Genomic DNA, 25,405 nt, shown 5'->3' on the forward strand with positions numbered 1-25,405 from the left:
GAGAATATCTTGATATGCACGGTTGCTATGCTGTAACTTGTTGCATGTTCTGCAATCCATTCGTTTGTTTATATTTGATTTGAAAGTTTGGCCTAAGGGAGTCGAGGCTGATGATAAGCGTGCAGAACATAGCCCAGCCTAAGCATTCCGGGGTCAACTATATAACCAGAGGACTTGGCCTAAGGGCGTCGGGCCTGAACATCACTGAATAAACAAAAGTGCCGTTTGCACTTAACTAATTGAATTGAATGCTGAGATTGAATTACATGTTGGATTGGGCTGACTATCATTGCCTAGCTTATTGCTTATGTTCTATTGTCATTATATTGAACGATTTAAGTTTACAACTTATATATTTTTGTTCATTTGTTATTATGAGCTAAGTTTTCTTGCTGAGCCTTGGCTCACGGGTGCTATGTGGTGCAAGTAATGGAAAGGGAAAGCTAGAGGAACTATGAGTAGGAGGGCTTTAGGGGCATCGTTTACTTTTGTAGCTACTGGACCGCCACGACCGATGGATCAATAGGGACTAGAGCCAAACTTGATTTTGCCGCTTAGGCTGGCTTGAGTTGTAAATATTTTGAGTGTTGTAAATGCCTTGTAAACACTTATTTTTTGGATCTCATGTATAGACTTAAACTTTTAATGAAAACAACTATATCCACGATCAAACTCTTTTAACCCTAATCTGTTAATTAACCTTAGTAACACGTTTATGTCCAAATTACTTGATTAGCAAGTTCAACACTATTTTAAAATACATAGTGTAATGGTCTTGGCTATCCAGGGCATTACAGTGTGGTTTCCATTAATACAATCCACACAAATTCCAAGATAATTAAAATCCAAATCAAGTAGGATTTCATTCTTTACTAATCTCTCAATTATTTCTTTGGATATGTGAGCCAAACACTTATGCCACAAGTAAGCTGATGATTCATTATTTAAACAATGTTTAGTACCAACATTATGATGAAAGGTTAACAGAGTTTCAACAAATAGGGTATCTAGCTTTAATTTGAACAAACCATTAGATAGAATACTAGAACCAAACATAAAAAATTATTTAAACAAATTGAAACATCCATTCCCAAATTGAAAAGAATACCCAGTTGTATTGAGCTTTAATAAGGAAATCGTATTGCGAGAAACAAAAATAGCATAAAAAGTTTGAAAAAGATAAAAATAATGTCCAGCGTCTAAAATCAAACAATAGGCTCCAATGTTGGTATTAAAAGAGAAAATCAGTGATACACAGCGGGGAATGGGCCTTTTTAAATAAGTATTAGTACCAGCCAAGATCATACACACACATATATATATTAAATCACATACAATCATATTAGAGATTATCTCTTGTAGCCTATCAAGTGTTTTAAAATCATTTTGTATAAATTTAACGATCTTCCTTTCCAAGTTATGAAGATTCACACCTTGATCTTCCAGACCAATCCTCAAACACACAAGGACGTGTGTGGGCACGTAGGATTCAAAAGGTTAATTTATGACTCTCTAGATGTACTCAATACATGAGATCTAGAGAGGTTTGATAGAGAGAAGAGAAATTGAATAGTTTTCAGGTTTAAGAAAATTATCGCTTATGTTTCTTAAATAGAGTATGTGTCTTACAATTATTTATTTTTAGGTTTATAAAGATAATTAACTTATTTAATTAATCTTTATTTTATTAAAATAAAACTGATCAGTTGTAATCTTATTTAATTATTTAATATAAATAATATTTAAAAAGAATAATTAAATAAACAAATTATTTAAAATTCAAAATTCAAATACCTGGGATAGAAAATATCTATGTGTGGCGCAACTCACTATGCAGTACAGTGAGTGGCGTGAGCCATATTAGGGTTTTCCCTAATTTCCTCATTTTTATTTAATTAATATTTAAGACAATATATTTATCCCAAAATAAATATAAGTTAATTAAAAAATCAACTTTATCTTAAAATATCAGTTTTACATAAAAAAAATAAATATCTTATTCTAAATAAGATGATTATTAATCTGTATTTATATATTAATCAAAACAATATTAATATTTATTTTAACCTATAGTTTTTCAAAATAAAAACTATGGTTGCGTTTGGTAAAATTTTTGTTTTTAAATTTTTTAAACTCAAAAATAAAAATATATATTTTTTTTATGTTTTTTTACTTTTATAAAATAAAAATGCGTTTGGTAACCACTTTTGTTTTCTGTTTTTTTTTTAAATAAAAATAAAAATGTGTTTGGTAACTTTTATTTATATTTTTTGTTTAAAAAAATAAAAAATAAAAAACATGTTTGGTAAATATTTTTTTTTTAAATTTTATTTTTTATTTTCATTTTCTAAACTAAAAAATAAAAATATTTTTTGTGACCACTATTTATTATTTTAAAATAAAAAATAAGAAAGTTATAGTAAAAAAAGATCATATTAATAATATTCAAGTAATCTCAAATTTCAAAACTTAATATCTATCCAAGAAAGTTTACATAGTAAAATAAAAAACGTATGAACTGATAATTGTCCAAACTTAAAGTAAATTATTAAATGAGTCATAACAATCAACTAATGTCTTTACTCAATCTCACTATCGTCGACTAGCTCTCCATATATGATCAGCAATTTCATCACGAACATGAGCAATTTCACGTATATGAGTTCTAGAAAGACTGAACTCTACACTATCAGTCAAAGTTCCATCCGTGCTTTGTAAAGTAGTGGCCTGTACTTCAGAATTTCCTTCACCTCCATCAAAATATACATCTGCTTTTGCATTTGCCCTTATAAAATTGTGAATCCCGCAGCAAGCAATGACAATGTACTTTTGTATTCTTAGATCATATGAAGGCATTTGTTTTAGGATTGGAAAGCGAGCCTTCAACACGCCGAAACACCGCTCAATGACATTTCTCAAGGAAGAGTGTCGATAATTGAAGAGCTCTTTTTTGCCTATGGGATTAAGATCTGTGTACTAGCCCAAATGATACCTTTCTTCTCAATATGGTGAAAGAAAACCAAGCATGTTTGTATAGCCCGAATCAACAAGATAATATTTTCCTGGTCCAATGATAATTTATGTTAGCTTTTACTTATAGATGTTTAATATAAAATAATGTCAATCAACACAATAAGTTTGATAAATACTTACCTTGGGGCGGCATTGGAAATCCATAATCTGGGTTTGTGGCACATTCTAGAAGAATCCGTGCATCATTAGCTGATCCTTCCCATCCAGGAACAACGTATGTGAACTTCATGTCAAATGAACATACACACATAACGTTCTGAGTTGTATCAACTTTTCAACCTCGATATGGTATTTGTTCATCAATTGGAACATGCGCAGAAATATGAGTCCCATCTATAGCTCCAACACAATTCTAAAATACAAAATAAATTATTAGATTTTTTTATTGAATATTGAAAGAAAGGAAAAAATAATAATTCAAATTTTTGTACCTTAAAAAATGGATAGTATCTTGGATCGAATCGAATTTGTGGAGGAGTTACATCAAATGAAGGTGGAGTAATTAGTTCATTGGATAGACGACATATTGCCTTCAAAACCTTCCTAAAATAATGTGATGTGGTTGAGATGGAGTGCTGAAATCGTTCAGCAACCACACGATGTCGTTCATTATGGCCAATCACAAATAAGAACATAGCCACTTGTTCTTCAACAGATAGATATCGTGAGTTCTTTAATAAAAAAATTTCTTTTAGAACACCACAAAATAATTTGAAGACATCTTTGTTCATTCTGAACAAATCATAACACCTACTCCAATGCCCGTGCAATACTTCCATAACGTATTCATGGCCTGAAAGAGCTGAATTTCTACATGGTTGCTTAGATAGATATAATTGATTATATTCCTCGCAAACAAAATATAGCAAAATCTCTCCAAACTCATCATCTGAATCGTCCAGTAAATTATCCTTGTTGAACCGAGCAACGTTTAAAGACATTTTATCCTGATAGTAGAAAAAACTTTTAAATTTTACATTCAATATATAAAAATATATAAACACTCAAAGTCAAAGTCAAACCATAAATCAAAATAGGCAAAACAAGTCATCCAGTTAATAGCTAAACAAATTCATCCAGTCAATAGCTAATAAAGTCATCCAGTCAATAGCTTAACAAAGTCATTCAGTCAAAAGCTAAACAAAACTAAAGTTAATAGCTAAATAAAGTCATCTTGTTCATAGCTAAACAAAGTCTAAACTTTTTCACTTCAAATTCAACAACCAATCTATTCTTCTATGCTCTGGCATCTTTAGAAACAATGCTCTGGACACCTCGTTCTCAAACTTCTCAATAGCTTTTGCATATACTTCTCCACTAATTCCATCAATTTGATTAAGAGCTTCAACACTCTCATCCAATAAGTAATGTGATGCAAATGTTGCCATTGATCTCTCTATCAATTCTGTATTTCGCTTTGCAGTTTCATTATATGTTGCCAGTGCATCTGCCAAAGCTGATGAGAACTTTGCTCTTTTTACTGATCGAGAGTTCGAAGTGGCTGTTGATTTACCTCTTCTCTTGTTACCATCCTCATCAAAACCACTTTCTTCTTTTGTTACCAAAAAGAGAAAAAGATGGCGATGGTGATGATGATTCTAAGCCTCATTTGATAAATCCGAGTTTTGGGTTTTTTCAAAGATTCAATTTAGGAACAAGAGGAGTGAGTGAAGTGTGTGTGAAAGAGTAGTGTTATAAAGTAAGAGTGGCTTCTCTCTGTTTAGACAGTCTTAGTGACCCAATTGTTTCTTTTTGTTTGTTTATTCCCTTTAAATATTCATTATTTTTCCATTTGATTTATTGATGCTCCTGCAAGGTCTAAAACTACTGAGAGCCATACAATTAAAAAACTTTTCAACACGATTAAATAGTACCAATGTGGCAAGTGGATCGTATATATTACTCGAACAACCTTAAAACTTTAGACTGGACATATAACCTTGAGGGCTTATATAAAATCATTATTAAAAAGACAAATTAATTTCATAAATTCATTCAGTGTTCCATTGTAATTTTAGCTCAATTTATTAACAACGTCAAACTATATTATCAAAAAAAAAAAAAAACTGGTTCTTAACTTCATATGATATTTGTATGAGTTTCATAAACAAAAACAACAAGAACAATGGAGAAACGTAAATTCATTTACTGAACCACATTCTCATCATGTAATTCTCACAACAGTGTATAACGAATAAAGCAGATTAAGACATGTACTCACCAAAACAAGCGAGGTCCTAAGCTCCTCGTTCACTTCAGTCACCTTTCCAGATACGAGAGAATAAATATCAATTGATGCCTAGCCATTTTCAACAACACCAAAACTTTGGCCCTGTGTTACAGAAGCTCCTACTTCTGCCAATTCAACTGAAAATTTTAACTAAAAATAAATTAGATAAGTAAGTCAAAAACAACAAAAGCTAGTAACTGAAAATTTTAGATAGCAGTTTATAATCTTTTAGCCCCCAAAATTTAACTATTCGACATGTGATATCCTACCAATACTACTTGGAATTTGGTATCCCTTTCAAAATTTTAGCATTCCCGACAACACTAGGTTATGTTCCTATTCACAGTCGAACTTCTTTATAAAAATGCAGTGGCTAAACCTGTAGATAAGGTAGAATCAGGAAAAGGAATTGGTAAAAAGGCCCGTCTCAAGAAAAGGAGAGGTTGCGGTTGCAAAATTATCGATTTTGTCAACTATGATGAGCTCAACAAGATTACTGAAGCAGTACTCTCTGGATACTGTTTCTGGTGATTTGGAACAAAAGGGCTCTGACAACAGGTATTATCACTTCATAAAAGTAACATAATTTTTATTGGCAGCCATGTTTCTGTGTTTAAGAACAGAAATTCATTTGATGCGGCAAGATTTGTGCAATGAATCCAATTGTCAGGGTTGATTCTTCTCAGAGGAGTTAAGAGAGAGAGAGAGAGCAGAACAGATAAAACCCAAAGCAGCATAAACTATAAACCCAGAAAATAAATTCTCTCTTTTCTTCTCTTTTGTTTTGGTTCTTTCATTATTCATACAAACACTCTTAAATTTCACAGAACTTAATGTTTTCTACTCATTGTGGAAATGGGTTTTTCATTTCAAGGCACCCTAAAGAGAAGAACCATAAAAGAAGACATAAAAGTGGTTGATATTGTTTTCTCAGGAACCAAACAAATAAAGAGTCTGGGAGAACAAATTAGTGAATTTTCGTATGAAAGAAAATTGAAAGTAGAAATAACTGAGGAAGTTGGGAATGATTACAGAGTGGAAGGTGTTTCGGTGAGTTGGGCAGAGTCAGAAGCTGAGGATGAGCGAGATATGTTTAGGTTCACATTTGATCTTCCCTTGTCTATTCTAAATATAATACAAAATTTCAAGGAACTCATGTTGTCAATCAAAGTACAATATTACAAAAAAAAAACATAAATCAAGCATCCAAAAGAGGTTCAAACTAGAAAGAAAGAAGAAATATGTACCTGTGAAGTAAGAATACACTGAGCTTAGCTAAAACCTCAGAGTTGAGACCCAAATCACAAAGAATAATGAGCCTTGTCAATTATATTGGAGAAGAGAAAAAATGGAGGAAAATCACAAACCCTAATCCCAAACAAAATCAGAAAAAGAGATTGAGAAGAAGAAGAAGAAGAAGAAGAAATCATATGAGGGAGAGACATGAAAGAAATGGTGTACCTGAAGAAAATTTGGAGAGACCCATGAGAAGCCATTGAAGCTTGAGAGAGGTCTGTGTACGAGCTTGAGATGGGAGAAAAAAAATTGGTTTAAATTTTTTTTGAAAGTATGAAAATGGTGTTTTCAAAATTTGGTAAATTTTAATTAAAATTTAAAAAAATTAAAAATAAGTTTAAAAAAACTTTAACTTGCCGAACATGTTTTTCGGTAATGTTATCAAAATTTTTATTATTTAATCAAAAAACTGTTTAAATTTTTTTTACCGAACAGGGCCTATATAGTTAAATAATTAAATAATTCATAATTAGTCAATTGCCCATAACTATCACATAAATATTTCATTGCCTTGAAAAATTAATTGCTTTCCAATTAAGTATTTTTCTCTACAAATCTTTCTTTTGACATCCTTACCCCTGACAGTGTAGGACAGAGGTGATCTAGGGACCATGGACCTAATAATCTGAAGCTCCAATAAACCAGATTATTAATTAAACTCTTTAAGCCAATAATCTTATTTATTAATTCCATGATTACTCCACTAAAAATATGGAATTGCACTCTAAGTATATATAGAATTATATATACAGAGTTTTCTCTTGTAGTCCATTGATATAATAAATAAATGTAGTTCTATCCTCCATTTATTAGTTCGTTAATAAGAGCTGATCAAGATTAGTGTTTTACCCTTCTAATTACATTTTGATCCTCAAGTACCATTAATTCACTAGCGAATAATGAATCTATAATCAAATTATAGATTTGAGCTCAATAACTATTAAGTTCCAGAATTAACCCTTAAGGGAACCAATATTCGATATGTTAGGAAAGTATGGATTCCATTATTGTAATTCATGTTCCCCAGTCATTCATGATATTGATCTCCAAAACAAACACATTAACCTCATTATACTAAGAAACATTAACGAGTGAACACTACACCAAATATCCTTTTTCATAACACATGAATATAATACTATTGAAAAAGTATTATGATATACTTATATATTTATGTGGCAAAGTAGTAGAAAAAAAGGGCGGTAATTTATTTTGGGAACCCACCTGCGTATAACTTGTAAAAGTTATATTTTTTTTACTAATTCCTTCTTCTTTTTCAGACAAACTCCCCTGTTTTCTTCCGTCTCCGAAGTCAATCCCATGCTTCAGCTCCGACCACCTAACCACCATCCTCACAATCATTTTTCTCCGAGCCAAGCTCCAAATCTCAGGCACCCATGAACCCAACCCCCAAACTAAGTGACCCCAGGTGCGAGCCCACCTCTGCGTGCCTTTGACCCAGTGCGACTTCCATTCGTGGGCCTCCACCAGGCGCGATTTTGCACCCGTTCCGCTGTAGAGTCCCGAGTGTGCACCAAGCTGGAGCTTGAACGATCCTGAGTTGCAGAGGAAGAAAATGGTGGCTGGGTATAAGGCTTACGCCGTTGAGGGGTATATTTGGATTTTTTGTCTTGAATGATGCTTGAGTGAATAGTTTACCATTCCTTACCAGAAATTTTAGATTTTAGTATTCTCATTGTGAAATATGTAGATATAGTTTTGGAGGTATATAGTCAAGATCCCTTCATGATATTTTAGCTATATACAATCATAGAAAAGTATCCAAAATAGTAATTTTTATTAATTTTGTATTAAAAAAAAAAGAAGAAGAACACCTTAACGGATAGTGTAGTTTTGACCTTCTTCTCTCCTAGGAATAAAGATCTTAATTTATTTTGATGGCAGGTTTTGATGGAATATTCTAAAGTTGATTTTTGCTTTGAACTAAAATAAAATAAAACTAGAATTCTTCATGCTCTTAGTTCTTAACAAATCCATGTTTGTTACTTGAATTAATCGTTCTTTTGTACTCTTATATTCTATCATGTTTCTTCTTTTCAATATTAAACTGGGCATCTAATTGGATAGAATTTATACTTTAAAGATTCATTATGCTTTTCCTTTCATCCTTGATAACATATATTGTATAAGATGGCAGGTAAGAGCTTTGTATCCACAAACATGTCCTAAAACTTATATTTCCAAGTTCACTATTACAATCTTAATTTTTGCAAATTTGGAGAAGTTATAAATTGATTTAGGATTAACTGGAATGAATTTGGTTGGTTTTGTACATGATATGGACAATTGTGAGTAAATTTTCATGTCTGCATTGTTTGCTGAGTCAGAGAGATTAGAGAGTTTGTTTTCATAGATCAATAATTTATTTATTATTGGTTGAATTTTCAACTGAAACCATAGCTTTATTTTGAGTGACATTGAAAATTTCAATTAGTGAGAGCATAGCAATGGAGGATATTGTTTAATTAGTTGAAAGATTTGAAGGAAGTTCTTTAACCATAAATTAATTAGTTGAAAGATTTAAAAGAAGTTCAAAGATGTCTACTTCAACTCAATTTGCTTTGTTTCTGCTTACTAACTTGTTACTTTTCTGTTTTTGGTGCAGAGGGGTAGTGGTTGTATCTGTCAAGAATCTTGTTGGATTTGTGTTGATCAATGCGGATGGTAGCTGGTCGTGTGAGACCAAAAACAAAACAGAACATCTTCCTAACCCAGTAAGTAGCTTTAAAAATCAATGCTTTCTGAATGGAGCTTTTTAATTTCAGTACTTTTATATGTCAAATGTCTTTGCTTATTGCTATCTTTGGTTTAGTTTAGTTTGTTGTTCACTTTACTTGGTTTTTTATGTGATACTCATGGTATTTGACAGCAAAAGCAAAAGTAATATTGTCTCCCCAAGATAATATTATCAACTCAACATAAGAAAATACCAGCAAAAGCAAAACTCAGTAGTGTTACATAGAAAGTTTAGAAATATTATCACCCCAAGATAAGAAAATACCAAGGAACACTACACCAAAAACCCTTTTCCACAACACATCATTATAAGACTTTTGAAAAAGTATTATAATAAATAATGTAAAAAGCAGTAAAGTAACATAATTAAAATAAAAGGCGGGGCTTGAAATTTTTAAGCGGCAACGTTTTAATTTTCCCTAATCCCCCTTTTGCTATTCAAAGAAAATAATTCCTATTCATGCTTATTCTATTCTCTCGTTAACTTCACTCTTCATTGTTTTTCAACCCTAAAATATCTTCATCCAAACTTGGACACTAAATGCATTTGCTACTATTCCTAGGTTCAAGTTTTTCCCATTTTCACAGGTCTCTACTTTGTTCTTCTTTAGTTTTTCTCTTTCCATGGAAGGTTTTGGAGATTGTTTATTCTTTGCAATGGTTCTCTCAATGGTGGGTTATTTTCCTCTATGATCTTATTCTCTTGTATATTTTTCTTTGCATGTTTTCTTACTATGATTTTTTTTTTACCTAAGACTCTGAGTAGATAGTTGGCCAAGAGCTCTTGATCTTGTGATTACTATGTTCTTTGATTTTGTTTTAACCTATATTTGTTTTTGAGCGTTGCCATATATACATATATATATATAAAAATATCAAATAAGAAACAGAGTGGAAGGCTAGATCGGGAAAACATAGTTTGAGTCACTAAAAAGAGAAGAGTTGAAAAATCATTGATCGACTCCAAGCAATACCACTGTAAGTTACTCTACAAACTTTTACTTATTTCCTAAATCTCTACACTCTTCAATGATTGAATACAACACACACATACGTATATATATATATATACTAGTGTTCAGGTTCCTCTGTACTCCAATATCTATGGAACTGCTTTATTATAATTACATTATTATATCAATTTAAATTTATTAGTTTGTATGAGTTTGCTCAAACCGTGTACTGTTTTTCTTCTATATGTGGTTTTTATTACATGAAAAATAATATTTTTGAAAGTTTAATATTCTCCGAAGGTTTGTTGTAAGAGACATTCTTTGTTGATGACATTGTGAAGTTGACATAGATGTTATGCATCAGGGAATTCCTGAACAGACAGATGTTCCACTAGTTGCCCAAGTTCCTGCTCAGGCAGCAACAAACTCCCCAGCAATCATTCCTCCAGTGCAAGCATCACAACCTGTTGCTGCACCTGCTATTGTCCCTAATGCAAATCCACTGGATCTCTTCCCACAGGTTGGTATTGTTCTACCTCTTAACTTTTGAATTCTTCCCTCAAATGGATGCTCCTTTGAAGTCTGAATTGTATTTTATGATCAGCTAATTAATAAAATATATTACTATTCTTGAATCAGGGCCTACCAAATGTGGGTGCAAATGATGGTGCTGGCAATTTGGATTTTCTTCGAAACAGTCAACAGGTACTTGATTTTTTTTCCTTTCTTTTTTTCTCTGATCCATATGGAGCTTTACTCTTTTTTATTGCTGTAGTCATGGTTGAATTTTTTTTCTCTAACTTTCATTGTAGTTCCAAGCATTGCGAGCTATGGTGCAAGCAAACCCTCAAATTCAGCAAGTTAGGCTTCTCATAAAGAAACAAAATGCCTGTTGATAGCTTGGTCATTTTGGTGGCAGACGGACACTAAATAGTACTCATGCTACACTTATTGTTTTGCAGCCTATGCTTCAAGAGCTAGGGAAACAAAATCCACATCTTGCGCATCTCATACAAGAGCATCAGGCTGACTTTTTGCGCCTGATAAATGAACCTGTCAAGGGAGGAGAAGGGTGAGATGAATGCAGTTTTTTTTTTTTATTTATCAGTTTTTGTTATCTACTTGACACATGCTAATTTTTCATTTTTATTATACAATCAGGAACGTTCTGAGCTTGATGGCTTCAACCATGCCATAGGCTGTGACTATAACTCCTGAGGAGCGGGTAGCCATTGAACGTGTATGTTTCTAATCTTTGTTTAACCTCTGTGTAGTCCCTCTCTTGTTTGTGCTTTTCTTAAGACTTTCATTAGAATTCTTCTGAATGTACTCCCTTCCTGGGGAGGAGGAATTTGAGTTTTGGTCTCTGTTCAAGTGAAATCTCTTTAATAAGAATTATACATATATATATATGACTACACTACAATAAAAAAGATTTTTAGCTACCAGAAAAAAGAACATTACTAAAATATCAAAACTAATTTTTACAAAATTAATTAGATTATATACAATTTCTATAACATAATACAAACTAACCATATATACAAAATTACACACTACATCAAAAGTTGTACATATATTTTCTATTTACAGAAAAAAAAAACTTAATGACAATATATGGACGCTTATGCTCCACAATTTGATAAACTATTGCTGTCCATAAGCCCAATTCATATCATTTGTTGTTTTTACTTCTAAGATCAATCATGATGGGGTTGTTCAAAAAATAGGAGTATAAAAAAGATGTCATCTAGTTTTTCCTCTACTAAATACATGCTCAAAGCACAAAGAGCAGCAAACTTCAATAAATCAGACTACATACATAATATAAAATTCATCAAGGTGAAGGAATACCATTCACTCATGGTTACTAATACCATTCATTACCACTCAAACCAAATAAGTCACACACATATAAAAGTGTTTATTGGTTCGTTCAGCTGCATACCAAGCAATTATATTTAGGTAGTAAAGTGTAATGAAATATTTTACATAATTCACTGAAACATTAACTAAATAATACTGTACTACATTGTTAATTTCAGCTAACAAAAATTTGAATTCACATTCGATCCAAATCAAACTAGTAAAAGAATGCATTGAAAAACAGAAATGAAATAAAAAGTAACAGGATTAACACTATGCAAAATCAAGCCATCTCATCACATTTTGGTATGAGATTTTAGTAGAGTCAAATGACCAAGGAAAGTAAGCAGAAAGAAAACTATGTGCTTGCCTGTTTACAAACAGTTATCTATTTACTTCTTGTTTGACAAATCAAAAGAGAGATAATATTGTCTTATTGATATATTGCATCAAATCATTTAGGATAAGATGCATGCTGCTTTTATCCAAGAGCCAAGATGGCTACTCAAGAATATTTATTGCATTTTTTTTATTCTTAAACATATAATTTAGACGGTTGAAACCTTTACTGCACTGTTTTATAGTTAATTTTATTATAATGTTTCAGTCAATTCTATGTATCAACAACCATTCAAATTAATCACATTTATAAATGATAATAGGCAATCGGTGGAGCAACTATACACAAGTTCTTCTTGCAAATAATTTTTGACGGAATATATATAAATATATATATGAGTGTATATGACCAATGTGAAATTTTCCATAAATAATTGACAAATGCTAAAGTCCAATTAAATATAATAATATACATTTTATCTCTATATTAGAGACTTAATTTGTTGCACGAATTCAAGTCCATTAAAAACTACATTATAAGCTTAGAGCATTATATAAAACAACATCCAGACTAATATAAAAACTCTCAATCAAAACTTAGATCATATTATATTATAGGTAAAGAGTTGGCGCATATAAAATGAACAATATACAATAAAATTCACAAACAAATACAATTTTAATCATGGATAGATTCGTCCTAAACATAGAAAACATTAATGGTACAAAACAGAACAAGGAATACCATCAAGAAATGTACAAGACTTAGCAGTTTTTTAGGACCAAAATAAATAAATAAATAGCCAATTGAACAGAGGGAAAAACTCTAGTGATGGTTAAAAATATAGAAGTGGGTGTTAGACAAAATAATGCGAAAGACTTGGCACTTGATCATGCTATACATTTGTTGCTCGCTGGTATATTTGCCAAGTGTTTGTGTATTGGTTTTGGTTCAGTTTTCTCACCACAATTACTTGAGTAGACAATGAGGGACTTCTTTTGAGACACCATAATCATAAAATCTTGGAACTCTGCTTTTTCATTCATTTACACTTGCCCATATAAAAAAAAACATATGTATATATACCCATCTACATTTGAATTTACATAAACAAAAGGAAGGCATTGCATGCCCTATTATAAACCAACATGTATCTGGGGCCTGTAAGGACATGCGCTATTAGTCTTACTGAACCATTTTCTCTAGTTCAAACATGATATGGACTAGTCCTTTATTAATTCTGAATGGACATTTGACCATATGGTCCCTGTTATCCCCAAAATTTGAAAACGATGATGTGGCAACAGAAATGACAAATGGCAAGGAATGGTTGGGTGACCTGGCTTAGGAGTGACCTGGTAGACCAGTGGAGAATTTTGACTGGCCAAAGAAGTGTCATGACCGACCAGGCATGACCTTGTCTGACCAGTCACAAGTTTGTCTACCCAGGCATGACCTTGTCCGACTAGTCACAAGTTTGTCTGCCCAGGCATGACCTTGTCTGAACAGTCACATGCTTGTCTGCCCAGGCATGACCTTGGCTGATCGATCATGACCATATCCGACCAGCCAAGTGCATGTCTGCCCAGGCAAGTGCATGCCTACCCAGTCAAGTGCATGTCTGCCCAGTCAAGGCGTGTCTGCCCAGTCAAGTGCGTGTCTGCCCAGTCAAGGGCGTGTCTGCCCAGTCAAGTGCGTGTCTGCCCAGTGAAGGTGTGTTCGACCAGCTTGAATGAGATATGGATTGACTAGATAGAGCAAAGCTGTGCAAGAGATCCCAGAAAAAACTTCAACGAGAATCGGTCTTGGCTTGCGTGGGAATCTCTCATATATCCCACGAATATAGTGTACTATTACATTTTGAATATTAATGTAATATAAATATAATGAGAATCATAAAATATCTCGATTATGGGGATATCATCTGTACGATCCTGAGCCTATAAATACAAGGCTTATGGCATCATAAAAAGGACTTTTGGATTTATGAGCTTTTGATCCGAATTTTCTAGAGATAGAGAGTACTTGTATTTGAGAGAATTCTTGTATTCTTGTAATTTGCACTGAAGAAACTCAGTTGACTCAGGTTCATCTAATCTTGAGTGTAGATCTATAATCACAACTCTAAGTGGATTAGGCTATTACCATCACATTGGGGCTGAACCACTATAAAAATCATCTGTGTCATTTATTTTCTCTTGAAGGTTTTATCGTTTTTGACGTCCACACGTCATTGGCCGAAAACGCGGTCAACATTTTGGTGCTTTCATTGAGTGCCTGAAGAAAAAGACAGACGGTCCCTGAAGTATTATGGCGCCTAAGAACACCAATGCGGCCTCCAAGAGGACAGGCTCATCTAAAGAGTCTACCAGATCTGAAGGTCCTAGTCTTCAAGACCGTGAGACTGAGCCTAGAGTCGTGCTCGAGGATGTAACCCCAGAAGTTGAAGAGCTCTAGGAAGCCATGAGCGCCTTCCAAGAGGAGATGGCACAATTCAATGCCAGACAGGAGGCGTTCGCTGAAGAAATGGCTAGGCAGAATGCCGCATTCGAGCAGCAAAGGTGGGAAATGGACGCCAAGAGTGAGGAGATCCGACGACAGCAGGAGGAGGCCGATAGGCGACATAGCGAGGTTACACGCGCTCTGGAGACAGCTACGCAGCTGACCCGGGCCAATGCCCAAGCTGCACCTGGAGTGGCAGCCACCCCAGGAGCAAGGACCACAGAAGCTGGTCGTAAGAACACTGATAGACCCCGTTCTCGAGGGCCAAACAGGAGTGATAGTAGCCCACCTGGTCGAGAGGAAGATGGGGTTCGGTCACACACTGCCTCAACTCAAAGGGGGAACTCCAGAACCCCCTCAAGGAGCCACTGATCTGAGACTTCTAGGTCTGGAAGTCATAAATCAGGTAGCAAGAAAACTCCACCTGAGCAGGAGCACAATAGAGCTCCTCGAGGTAAAGAAACTTCCCTCTTCAAAGATGGGCATGGGCGTGATAAAGCTGATAGTCATGACACTGACCAGTCGAAGGAGAAGAATGATAACAACCGTCAAGGAGGAAAAGATCGCCCAGCTCAGACAGGAAGGCCACCACTGCATCCCAACCAGTGCAGTGGCAATGAGCTTGTTCCGCCTAGCAAACCTTTCGAGAAAACTCGTAGTACGGTGTTCGATCGATTAGGAAAGCACACCACTCAGAAGGATCTAAGAGACGTCATTGCTGATAGGAGAAGGACCGTCCCGGTCGAAGGGCGAGATCCAATTCGACTTACCAGTCAAGTAGAAATACTTGATGATGGTCTTCCGGATAGGAACGCCTGACCAGGCGGCCCCGAAAATGAGTCCCAAGCAGTGGCCCCAGGCATTCAAGCCCAGCTTGATGCTTTGACAGCAGCAGTTCAGAGTCTATCAAAATGACCATCTGCGATTGATCCAGTAGACCACAGGAGTGGCAGCCCTTTCTGTGCTCGAATTAGAGCAGCCCAACCACCAGCAAAATACAAAGCACTAGTACAGCAAGTTTATACAGAAATGGCAGACCCGATAAGGCACGTGGGGAAATTCGAAGATTAGATGGAGCTGGTCGGGGTGAGTGATGACTATCGGTGCAGAGTCTTCCCCACCACATTGTCCGACACTGCCCAAGAGTGGTATTGGAAATTTTAGCCTAACTCTATAACTTCTTGGGAAAGTTTTAGAAAGGAGTTTTGCAGGCAGTTTAGTGCTGCTCGGACCCCTCCTATTTATGCCAATCACTTGGCGGATATTAAGCAAGGAAAGGATGAGTCTCTCAAGAACTACATACAAAGGTTCATGAGAGAAGCTAACCGAGCTACTGCAGTTGGAGATGAGGGGAAGATGGTGGCAATTTCTTTTGACATTATCTATCGGAGTCCTTTGTGGGACAGCATTCATCGCAATCCAATTTCAACATTACAACAATTTCTAGACCGAGCGGACAAATACATGAAGTTGGATGATGCGATTGAGAAGGGAGAGAAGGGCCTGAACAATCCGAGCCGATCGACTGATCCTCCCAAGAATGGTGGAAATGATCAAAATGGTGGTAAGAAACGTGGGAATAACGGGTCTGACCGCCACAATGAAAAGAAGGCTAAGTCAAGATCAAACGATAAGCCAACTAAGTATGAACCTCGGTTCACCAATTACACCACTCTTTTGGCGAGCCGATCGGAGATCTATTTGGCAAGTCATCAAGAGGTCCCCTACTGGAAACCCCCACCAATCAAGAAGGAGATGAGTAAGAGAGATATGAACAAGTTTTGTCGCTTCCATGGAGACTATGGTCACAACACGAATGAGTGCAATCATCTCAAAGATGAGACAGAGTTTCTCCTCTGGTCGGGGAAACTGAAGAAGTATCGAGCAAAGAAGACCCAGGGAGAGGGAAGTAACAACAATCCTAGGTTCAAGCGGCAATGATCCCCACCTTTGCAACCTGAGCCCGTCGACATCACATTAGACACCATATGTGGAGGTCCACATCTTGCTGGAGATAGCAATAAGGCAAGGGAGAGGTATGCTCGTACCCTTCGTCGTGAGTTGGATGCAGCATCAACCTCTGAAGTTATGGCAGTGGAGGAGCGACCACCGAAGAACCCACGATACGAAAGTGAGTCCCTCACTTTCACTGAAGATGATGCTCGACACATGAGATATCCTCACAATGACCCTCTTGTTGTGACAGTCCAAATTGCGAATATGAAGGTGAAGAGATGTCTGGTCGACACAGCAAGTTCTGTGAATATTATTTATAAGTCATCCTTTGAGAGGATGAAGCTATCTATCAATGACTTGAAGCCATGCTCTCAAGTCATTTATGGGTTCACTGGAGAAGGATTGTCACCAGCTGGAACGATCAAGTTGCCAGTCACGACGGGGGAGGCTCCCAAACATGAGACAGTGATGATCGAGTTTTTGATTGTCGATTGCCCGTCCGCCTACAATGTGGTTATTGGTCGACCACTACTCACAAACTTACATGTGGCAGTTTGAATCTGGCACCTTTCCATGAAGTTCCTGACCAGTGCAGGCATAGGCTTTGTCCGAGGAGACCAGAGAGAGGCTAGGGAGTGCTATAATGCCTTGGTATCTAAAGCAAGGAAGGGGGCCAAGGAGAGCAACATGATTGTATGTGCTGAGAAAGAGGAGGTAGACGAGATGGATGACGACCTAAGTTTTGCAGTTGTAACCGAACGGGAAGAGATGTTAGAGGAGTTTAGCCAAGAAAGCACTCTTGGTTTAAAAGGACAAAAAGCCCCATCCGGTGATGAAGTCACCAAATAGGGTGTTTCCCAAAGCGAGGGAAGGGACTTTGATCCTCACTTTGGGGATTATGAAAGTGATGTGGGACCGTCCGAGGAGTTAGAGGAGGTCCCAATAGATGAGAATGATTCGACCACAGGAGTCAAGGTTGGAAAAAAGTTGAAGGCAGAAGTGAGAGCACAGCTGATAGAATTTTTGCGAAGGAATCAAGATGTCTTCGCCTGGTCTCCCAAGGATATGGTGGGTATCTCACCAACTGTGATCAGCCACGTGCTCAACATGGATGAAAGCTATCCAGCGGTGCAGCAGAAGAGAAGATTGCTTGACAAGGATCGAGCAAAGGCTCTTAAGGAGGAGGTAGAGCAGCTAAAGGAGAATGGGTTTATAAGGGAATCATATTGCCCTGCCTGGGTTTCAAACCCAGTGTTAGTGCCCAAACCCAATGGAAAATGGAGGACTTGTGTAGATTTTACCGACCTGAACAAAGCCTGCCCAAAGGACTGCTTTCCTTTGCCGAGAATGGACTAGTTAGTGGACGTAACCTCTGGTCATGAAACATTGTCCTTCATGGATGCATATTCGGGGTATAACCAGATTATCATGCATCCCCCTAATGAAGAGCATACCAGCTTCCGAACAGACATAGGGCTATACTGCTACAGGGTCATGCCCTTTGGATTGAAGAATGCAGGAGCTACCTACCAGCGTTTTGTAAATGGTATGTTCCATGACTTAATCGGCAAGAGCATGGAGGTGTACGTAGATGATATGCTGGTAAAGTCAAAGGAAGCTCAAGGACATGTACGAGACTTGGAGGAGTGCTTTGCATTACTGAGAAAGTACAGCATGAAGTTGAACCCCCTCAAGTGCTCATTCGGAGTGAGTTCTGGAAAATTTCTTGGGTTTATTGTGGACTCCCGAGGAATAGTGGAAAATAAAGAAAAGATAAAGGCTCTCACAAAAATGAAGTCTCCGGCCAGAATTAAGGATGTGCAAAGCTTGACTGGGCGGATTGTAGCTCTAAGTAGGTTCATCTCTAAATCAACGGACAAGTGTGTCCCGTTTTTTAACCTGCTTAGAGGGAGCAAGAAGTTTGAGTGGACAGTAGAATGTGAGCAAGCTTTCCAAGCCATAAAAGAACATTTGGCCCAACCTCCTGTTCTTTCGAACCCAGTTATTGGAGAAGACCTCTTTATGTACCTAGCAGTCACGGAGCACGCTGTTTGTGCTGCCTTACTATGAGAAGAAGATAAAGTGCAGCACCCGGTGTACTATGTTAGCAAGCGATTGATAGGAGCAGAATCTCAGTATCCCATGATTGAGAAGTTGGCTTATTGCTTGGTACTTGCATCGCGTAACTTGCGGCCATACTTCCAAGCACACCCCATTAAAGTCCTTACCGACCAGCCCCTACGTCAAGTCTTGCAGAAGCCGGAGTCATTTGGTCTGCTACTTAAATGGGCAGTTGAATTGGGACAATTTGAAATCAAGTACCAACTGAGATCTGCTATTAAGGGTCAGGCTTTGGCAGATTTCATTGCTGAATGTACTGGGATCGCTGACGTTCCCGAACAGCAAGAGCGTGTCACTGAGCAGGAAGAGGAACTTCCTACTTGGCAACTTTTTGTTGATGGGTCTTCGAAAAAGCATCATTCAGGAGCTAGAATTATATTAGTCACGCTAGAGAAGCACCGAATTCATTGTGTGCTAAGGTTCGGATTCAATGCTTCTAATAATGAGGCGGAGTATGAAGCCCTCATAGCAGGCTTACGCCTTGCTAGGGATGTGCGTGCCCGGTTGGTGGAAGTAAACAGTGATTCCCAACTGGTGGTCTACCAAGTCTTGGGGGAATATCAGGGAAGGGGCCTATGCATGGTGGCATACTTAAATAAGGCCAGCACAATTCGAGGAGTATACCATCAAGTTGGTACCACGGGAGCAGAACTCTAACGCAGACGCTCTAGCAAAGCTAGCTAGTGCAAAAGATGCCGAAAGTCTGAACATAGTACCGGTGGAATACTTGACGAAGTCGAGCATTAATGAACAAGAATCCATGCCTATCACAATAACTGACACTTGGATGACACCCATCATTGCTTACCTTGAGCAAGGAACCCTCCCAGACGATCGTAATGAAGCAAAGAAGGTTATGAGGCAAGCTTCTAGGTACATTATGATGGATGGGGTGTTGTATAGAAGAAGGTACTCTTTGCCTCTACTCAGGTGCATAAAACCCGACCAGTCAAAAACTTTATTAGCTAAAGTGCATGAGGGGTTCTGTGGAGATCATGCTGGGGGGCAGAGTCTATCTAAAAAGATTTTGCGGCAAGGATTTTTCTGGCCTACAATTAATGAGGATTCTATGGAGTTCGTAAGGAAGTGTGATAAATGCCAGAGATTTTCTAAAGTGCCCAGGGCGCCTCCGAATGTCTTGAAGCAAATGCAAAGCCCATGGCCTTTTGTAGTATGGGGCATTGCTCTGATCGGGAAATTACCCAAAGGGAAAGGAGGAGTGTAGTTTGTAGTGGTTGCCGTGGATTATTTCACTAAGTGGACTGAAGCCGAACCACTAGCCACGATCACCTCAAAGAAAGTGTTGGACTTTGTGGTTAAGAATATAATATGTCGCTATGGTCTACCCAAGAAGATAGTGTCTGACAACGACACCCAATTCGACAGTGACATATTTACCGATTTCTGCACTCGGCATGGTATCACGAAAAGTTTCTCCTCGGTGGCCCATCCACAAGCCAATGGGCAGGATGAAGCCGTAAACAAAACTCTGAAGGACACCTTAAAAAAGCGTCTGGAACGAACTAAGGGTGCTTGGGTGGAAGAATTGCCAGAAGTCCTTTGGTTATACAGGACTACTGCCCGGACAGCAACTGGTCATACCCCCTTCTCCTTGGCATATGGGTATGAAGCCATGTAACCTGTGGAAGTAGACCCACCATCTCATCGAAGGACCATGTACAACCAGGAGGAGAATCATTAATTGCTAGCAGAATCTTTGGATTCCCTCGAGGAGAGACAAGAAAAAGCAAGCTTGAGAGTTGCTGCTCATCAGCAAAAAGTGGCGCGTTATTTCAATTCCAAAGTCTGAGATCGAATGTTCCAGGTCGGAGATTTGGTCCTCAGAAAGGTGTTCATCAGAGTCCCGGTGGCTGGAGTACTAGGACCAAACTGGGAGGGACCGTATCAAATTAGGCAAGTCTTGCCACCCGACACTTACAAGCTTGCTTGGTTAAATGGAGAGTTGATCAGGAACTATTGGAATGGCGAGCACTTGAGGAAATACTATCAATGAATACTACTTACAGAGTAGTAGCTTTGTATCAAGTGCTTAACTTGTTATTTAAGTTTGTTTGTGAACTGGCTATTTGCTAACCAGTCATGTTATTTTGAACAATGTTATTTTGTTTGAGACTCGTAATTAGACACGTTTTGACATTTTTTTTACGAGTAATAAAAGAGATCACGCGCAACGTGGTCGAATCTTGCTACAAATTTTGCATATGTGTTGATTATTCTTGCTTGGCAGTGTTCAACTGTCATTACAATTTAAAACAAAAAAGGTCTTCTAAAAAAAATTATATATATACTGGGCAGTGTTCAACTGGTCGGTATCCATTAGATGAATGACCAACATTTAAATAGTTGCATGTTTTTGCAGTGATTAACTGCTGAAATATGTTTGTATATTCTATGTGTTTCACGAGTAGTAACTGCTCGGACAAATTCGGTCAAGTAGCAAGTGATCAAGGATTTTTCAACCCTCAATCACTTGGGGGGCACATAGGGTATAATGGCGTGCACTTCAACACAGGCAATAAGAGCATGAGAAAAGATATTTGTTTTTAGGCTGACTTGTAAATTTTTGAAGTCCAAAAAGGCCATTAAGCTAACTTGTTTGACAAAGCTTAAGTAACTTGGAATTTTTTTAAATTTTAAGTTAGAAGCAGATATTCGTGTGACAATAAACGTTATGCTCATAAAATGTTAGAGCAATAAGAGCGTGAGGAAGTATACTTAGTATGGACTTATGAAATGTCTAGAATTTCTAAGTTAGAAAAATAAGTACTCATGCGAAAATATAAGGCATATATCAGGGTGACTTTGCTATTCACAATAAACTTGTAATGTTTTAAGTATAAAAAGACTTGAATGTTTCAAGTTTGCCAAAAAAGAAAAGTAAAGTACAAATGCCAAACAGCTCGATCATACGAGCAAGTGTATATAACAAAATACAAAACAAAGTATGATAGAGGGCTGGTATGATGACAACTTGTCTGGTCAGGCGAAGGCTTCTCTGGTCGGATGAGGGGTCACTGGTCGGCTCTAGCAGGTTGGTCAACCCCTTCCTCAGCTTCAGCTGCTCCTTCCGGTCGGAATGACAGCGTGGGAGAAGTAGATGTGGCACCGGCAGGATTAGCAGCTTCCTCAGCAGCCCTGGCCTCACATTTAGCAAGCTCCTCTGCCTTAATCTCCTCGGTGAGAAAGTCGAGGTTGAGAGGCTTGTTTAGTTTCCACACCTGATAAAAACAGTTGAAGCAGATCTCCTCGTAGCGAGTGAGATCGGCTTCTTTCGCCTGCCTCAGCTCCTCTGTCTCGCGAATCAGTCCCTCGTTCTTGGGAGCCAACCCCTCGTTCTCACAAGTCAGTTTGTCTAGCCGATTGGTCAGCGACTTGTTGGTTTGGGTTAGTTTGTCATTCCCATCATCCAACCCCCTAAGAGACTCCTCTCGCTCAGCCACAGTCTTCTCTGACCGCTCCAACTTGGATTGAAGAGCATCCACCTTAGCTTGGGCCTCCACTAGTTGATCATTTAAGACCTTGATCAACTCCTTGTAGTCTACTGCTCGGTGCTGAGCATGACTAATGTTCATGAGCGTCTGCATGAAAAACAAGAGGTTACTACAAAGTATGAATATAAGTAACAAACTGTCTTGTGGTAGAGTACTTACATTCGCCAACTGAGCAATCCCTCTCTGTAAGACGACATCAACACTAAGTCGAGGGAAGGATTCAAAGCTTTGAATCGTTGAAGCGTCGTGAAGAGTCTGATCAACGGCTCCCCTCCCAATGGTACCAGCAGTGCGTAGTGCCTCGCTCGGGCCGGTCGGACGAGTAGGGGTTAGGCTCGCTGAAGGAGGAAGCGAGGAAGGTGTCAACTATGGGATTGCAACTAACCCCTCGGGTTGTCTCCCTTGGCTGGACGGTACTGTCCTCGGGACCTTGCTCGGGGGAGTGGAGCCACTTCCTTCTCCAAACTTCCTCTTCAGGGCAGGAAGGACGTTGTAATGCCTGAACATCTCTGGATCTGCAAAAGAGGAAGCACAAGATTTGTTAGTAAAAAAAAAAAAAAGTAAAGCAATATGTGGATAAATACATTACTACTACTAGACAGTTCTATTAATCTCATATCACCAAGTTATCAAACATATTACTATGACTACTAGACCTGAGTTGAGGATCTGATCGAGGAAGTCGTCCTTGTCGTCGGATGATGAGCTCAGGTCCCTTTCACGCTGGATGGACTTTCCCTTCCCGGACTGGGTGGGAATAGTAGGTCTGCGCTGATCCTCTAGCTGAGGCTCCCTAATGACGAGATCGCCTGGTCTACGGGAGTGAGGAGATGGTCCAGGAGAAAACTGGTCAGTCACCACCTCAGTGCTGGCGTTGGACTGATCAGTTGCGTTATTCTCCTCAGTAGTACTCTCCACTGTGATGTTTTGGTTACATGGTAGCAGGCCCACCATCTGAAGGTTGTCCACAGTAACAAAATTTTTCACGTCCTTCTCCTCGATACACATGTTGGCCAACTCCTCTGCTTGCTTGAACATCTCTTGAGTGGGCAAGGGTTGCTCGAATGGACCCGCATGTGTAAAAGCCAAGTTGTTGGCTCTGATGTCTGACGTGAGAAAATACTCTGTATAGTATTTCCCAGGGTTCGACTTGTGGGCGATGCCACAAAGGTATTTAACCCCCTTTTGCCTGTGAAAGAGGTGGAAAAAACTTGTGTTCTTATGGCTTGGGTTGGTCCTGAAGTCGAACAAGTAATGTATCTCGTGAGGAGTAGGCTCATCCCAACCTTGCATGTAGTAGAGAATGTACAACGCAGACAATGCCTGAATCCCGTTCTGAGCAATCTGGAAGGGAGAGACGTTGAAATAATCCGCTACTGAATGGAAGAATGGGTGTAGCGGGATGGTCGCTCCTGCGAATATATGGTGCCTGGACTAGGCATAGTATGGTGTGCTGGGTGAGGGCGCGGACATATCACATCACCCCTCTCAAACCCAAGGCTTGGATGTGTTTGTCAAACATCCCGGGGTTGAGTTTTGTAGGCTTGGCGGTAAAACAGGAAGGTGTTTCTTCTCCTTCCTTCCTTGGTTTATGGATGGCCAGGTGCTGGACCTCGGTAGCGAAATTCTGGGTGGTTTGTCTCCGAATCTTACTTGATTTTGGCATCTGGCGGGGTGGTCTCGAAGAAGCTGTAGTGTGGACCTCACTGCATTCCACCACTTTTTGCACCGCTCTGCGGGCAACTTGAGGATCCTGGTCCTATGGGAGTCTATTAGACTTCTTTACCCTCATTGTCGACTGTTCAGCTTGATGAAGAAACTGTTCTTCGTGAAGAAAGTACAAAGCTGAACGGGGGAGGATCTGCTTAAAGTGGCGGAGGCGATCCTCAGGAGTGCGACTGGTGGGAGACTTTGACGAGGAGTCGCTGCTTTGAGGGGTCTCGATCGACTACGGGACGGACATATCAGAATTCTTGTGGTTGTCACCTCCCCTATAGTCAAAGCGATTCATCTAAAAAAAATAAAAATGGGGAGGTGAGTAACCATACAAATATAACTCAACAGAGCAGTGTTTATTTTTTCTACTTAGAAATTTTTTATCTAAGTAGTGAAAATTTAGCATGCATGGAGAAAAAATAAATTTTGTTCCTAAAGTGCCTAAAAAGTGCTTAAGGTCCCTAGGGTGAGCATGAATTAAAAATTTTGGACATATAAATTTTTTTTGGTCCAAGTGGCATGCCAAGTGCCTAGGGCGTACCATGCTGGGTCCGAGGAGCCAAGAGGTGTCAAGAAGACATGGTGTCCGAGCGGACACCTTGGTCCGAGTGGATGAGTGTTCCTAGTGCCGAGGAGCTGGTGGTGCCGAGACACCCGAAGAGATGCGTGCATGGAGCTGTTGGTCCGAGGAGGTGCGCGCATATGGGTCTGAAGAGGTGCGCGCCTGGGAGTCTGAGGAGCAGCTGGTCCAAGGAGTTGCGCTCTGGTGTGCCTGGTCCGAGGGACTGTACCTTGTGTCCAATGAGCCCAGCCCCATGGCGTGTGTGCGTAGGGGTCCGATCGGACATTTGATGTCCGAAGTGCACATCCGAGGGCTCTGAGGGGCCTAGCCCAAGCTATAACTAAGCATCCGATCGGATTCATCCTATGATCAAGGGGCTGACGTCTGGTCCGATCAGACCATACTTTTTACACAAAAGAAAGAGCCATGGCCACTCGGCCATACCCCATGTTCCATACCCAAACCTCACTAAAAACCCTAAGCCAAAAAAAGCTAAGCGTAAAATCCCTAGAACAAACACATTTTTTCACCCAAAATATACAACCACAAGATCAAAATGGG

General features: G+C 38.4%; 2 protein-coding genes across 2 annotated transcripts; both read right to left on the reverse strand.

Moving 5' to 3' along the window:
- Positions 1-2,592: 2,592 nt before the first annotated feature.
- Positions 2,593-3,262, reverse strand: LOC133806473 (uncharacterized). Its single transcript, XM_062244571.1, has 2 exons — positions 3,154-3,262; positions 2,593-2,954 (listed from the first exon to the last, which is right to left on the reverse strand). The coding sequence occupies exons 1-2, from the start codon at positions 3,260-3,262 to the stop codon at positions 2,593-2,595; spliced, it is 471 nt and encodes a 156-aa protein (XP_062100555.1).
- Positions 3,151-4,421, reverse strand: LOC133806474 (uncharacterized). The gene is made up of 3 exons (XM_062244572.1): positions 4,308-4,421; positions 3,465-3,980; positions 3,151-3,385 (listed from the first exon to the last, which is right to left on the reverse strand). The coding sequence occupies exons 1-3, from the start codon at positions 4,419-4,421 to the stop codon at positions 3,308-3,310; spliced, it is 708 nt and encodes a 235-aa protein (XP_062100556.1). The 3' UTR covers positions 3,151-3,307.
- Positions 4,422-25,405: the final 20,984 nt, after the last annotated feature.

Source organism: Humulus lupulus, chromosome X, assembly GCF_963169125.1.
Source record: "Humulus lupulus chromosome X, drHumLupu1.1, whole genome shotgun sequence".
NCBI lineage: Eukaryota > Viridiplantae > Streptophyta > Magnoliopsida > Rosales > Cannabaceae > Humulus > Humulus lupulus.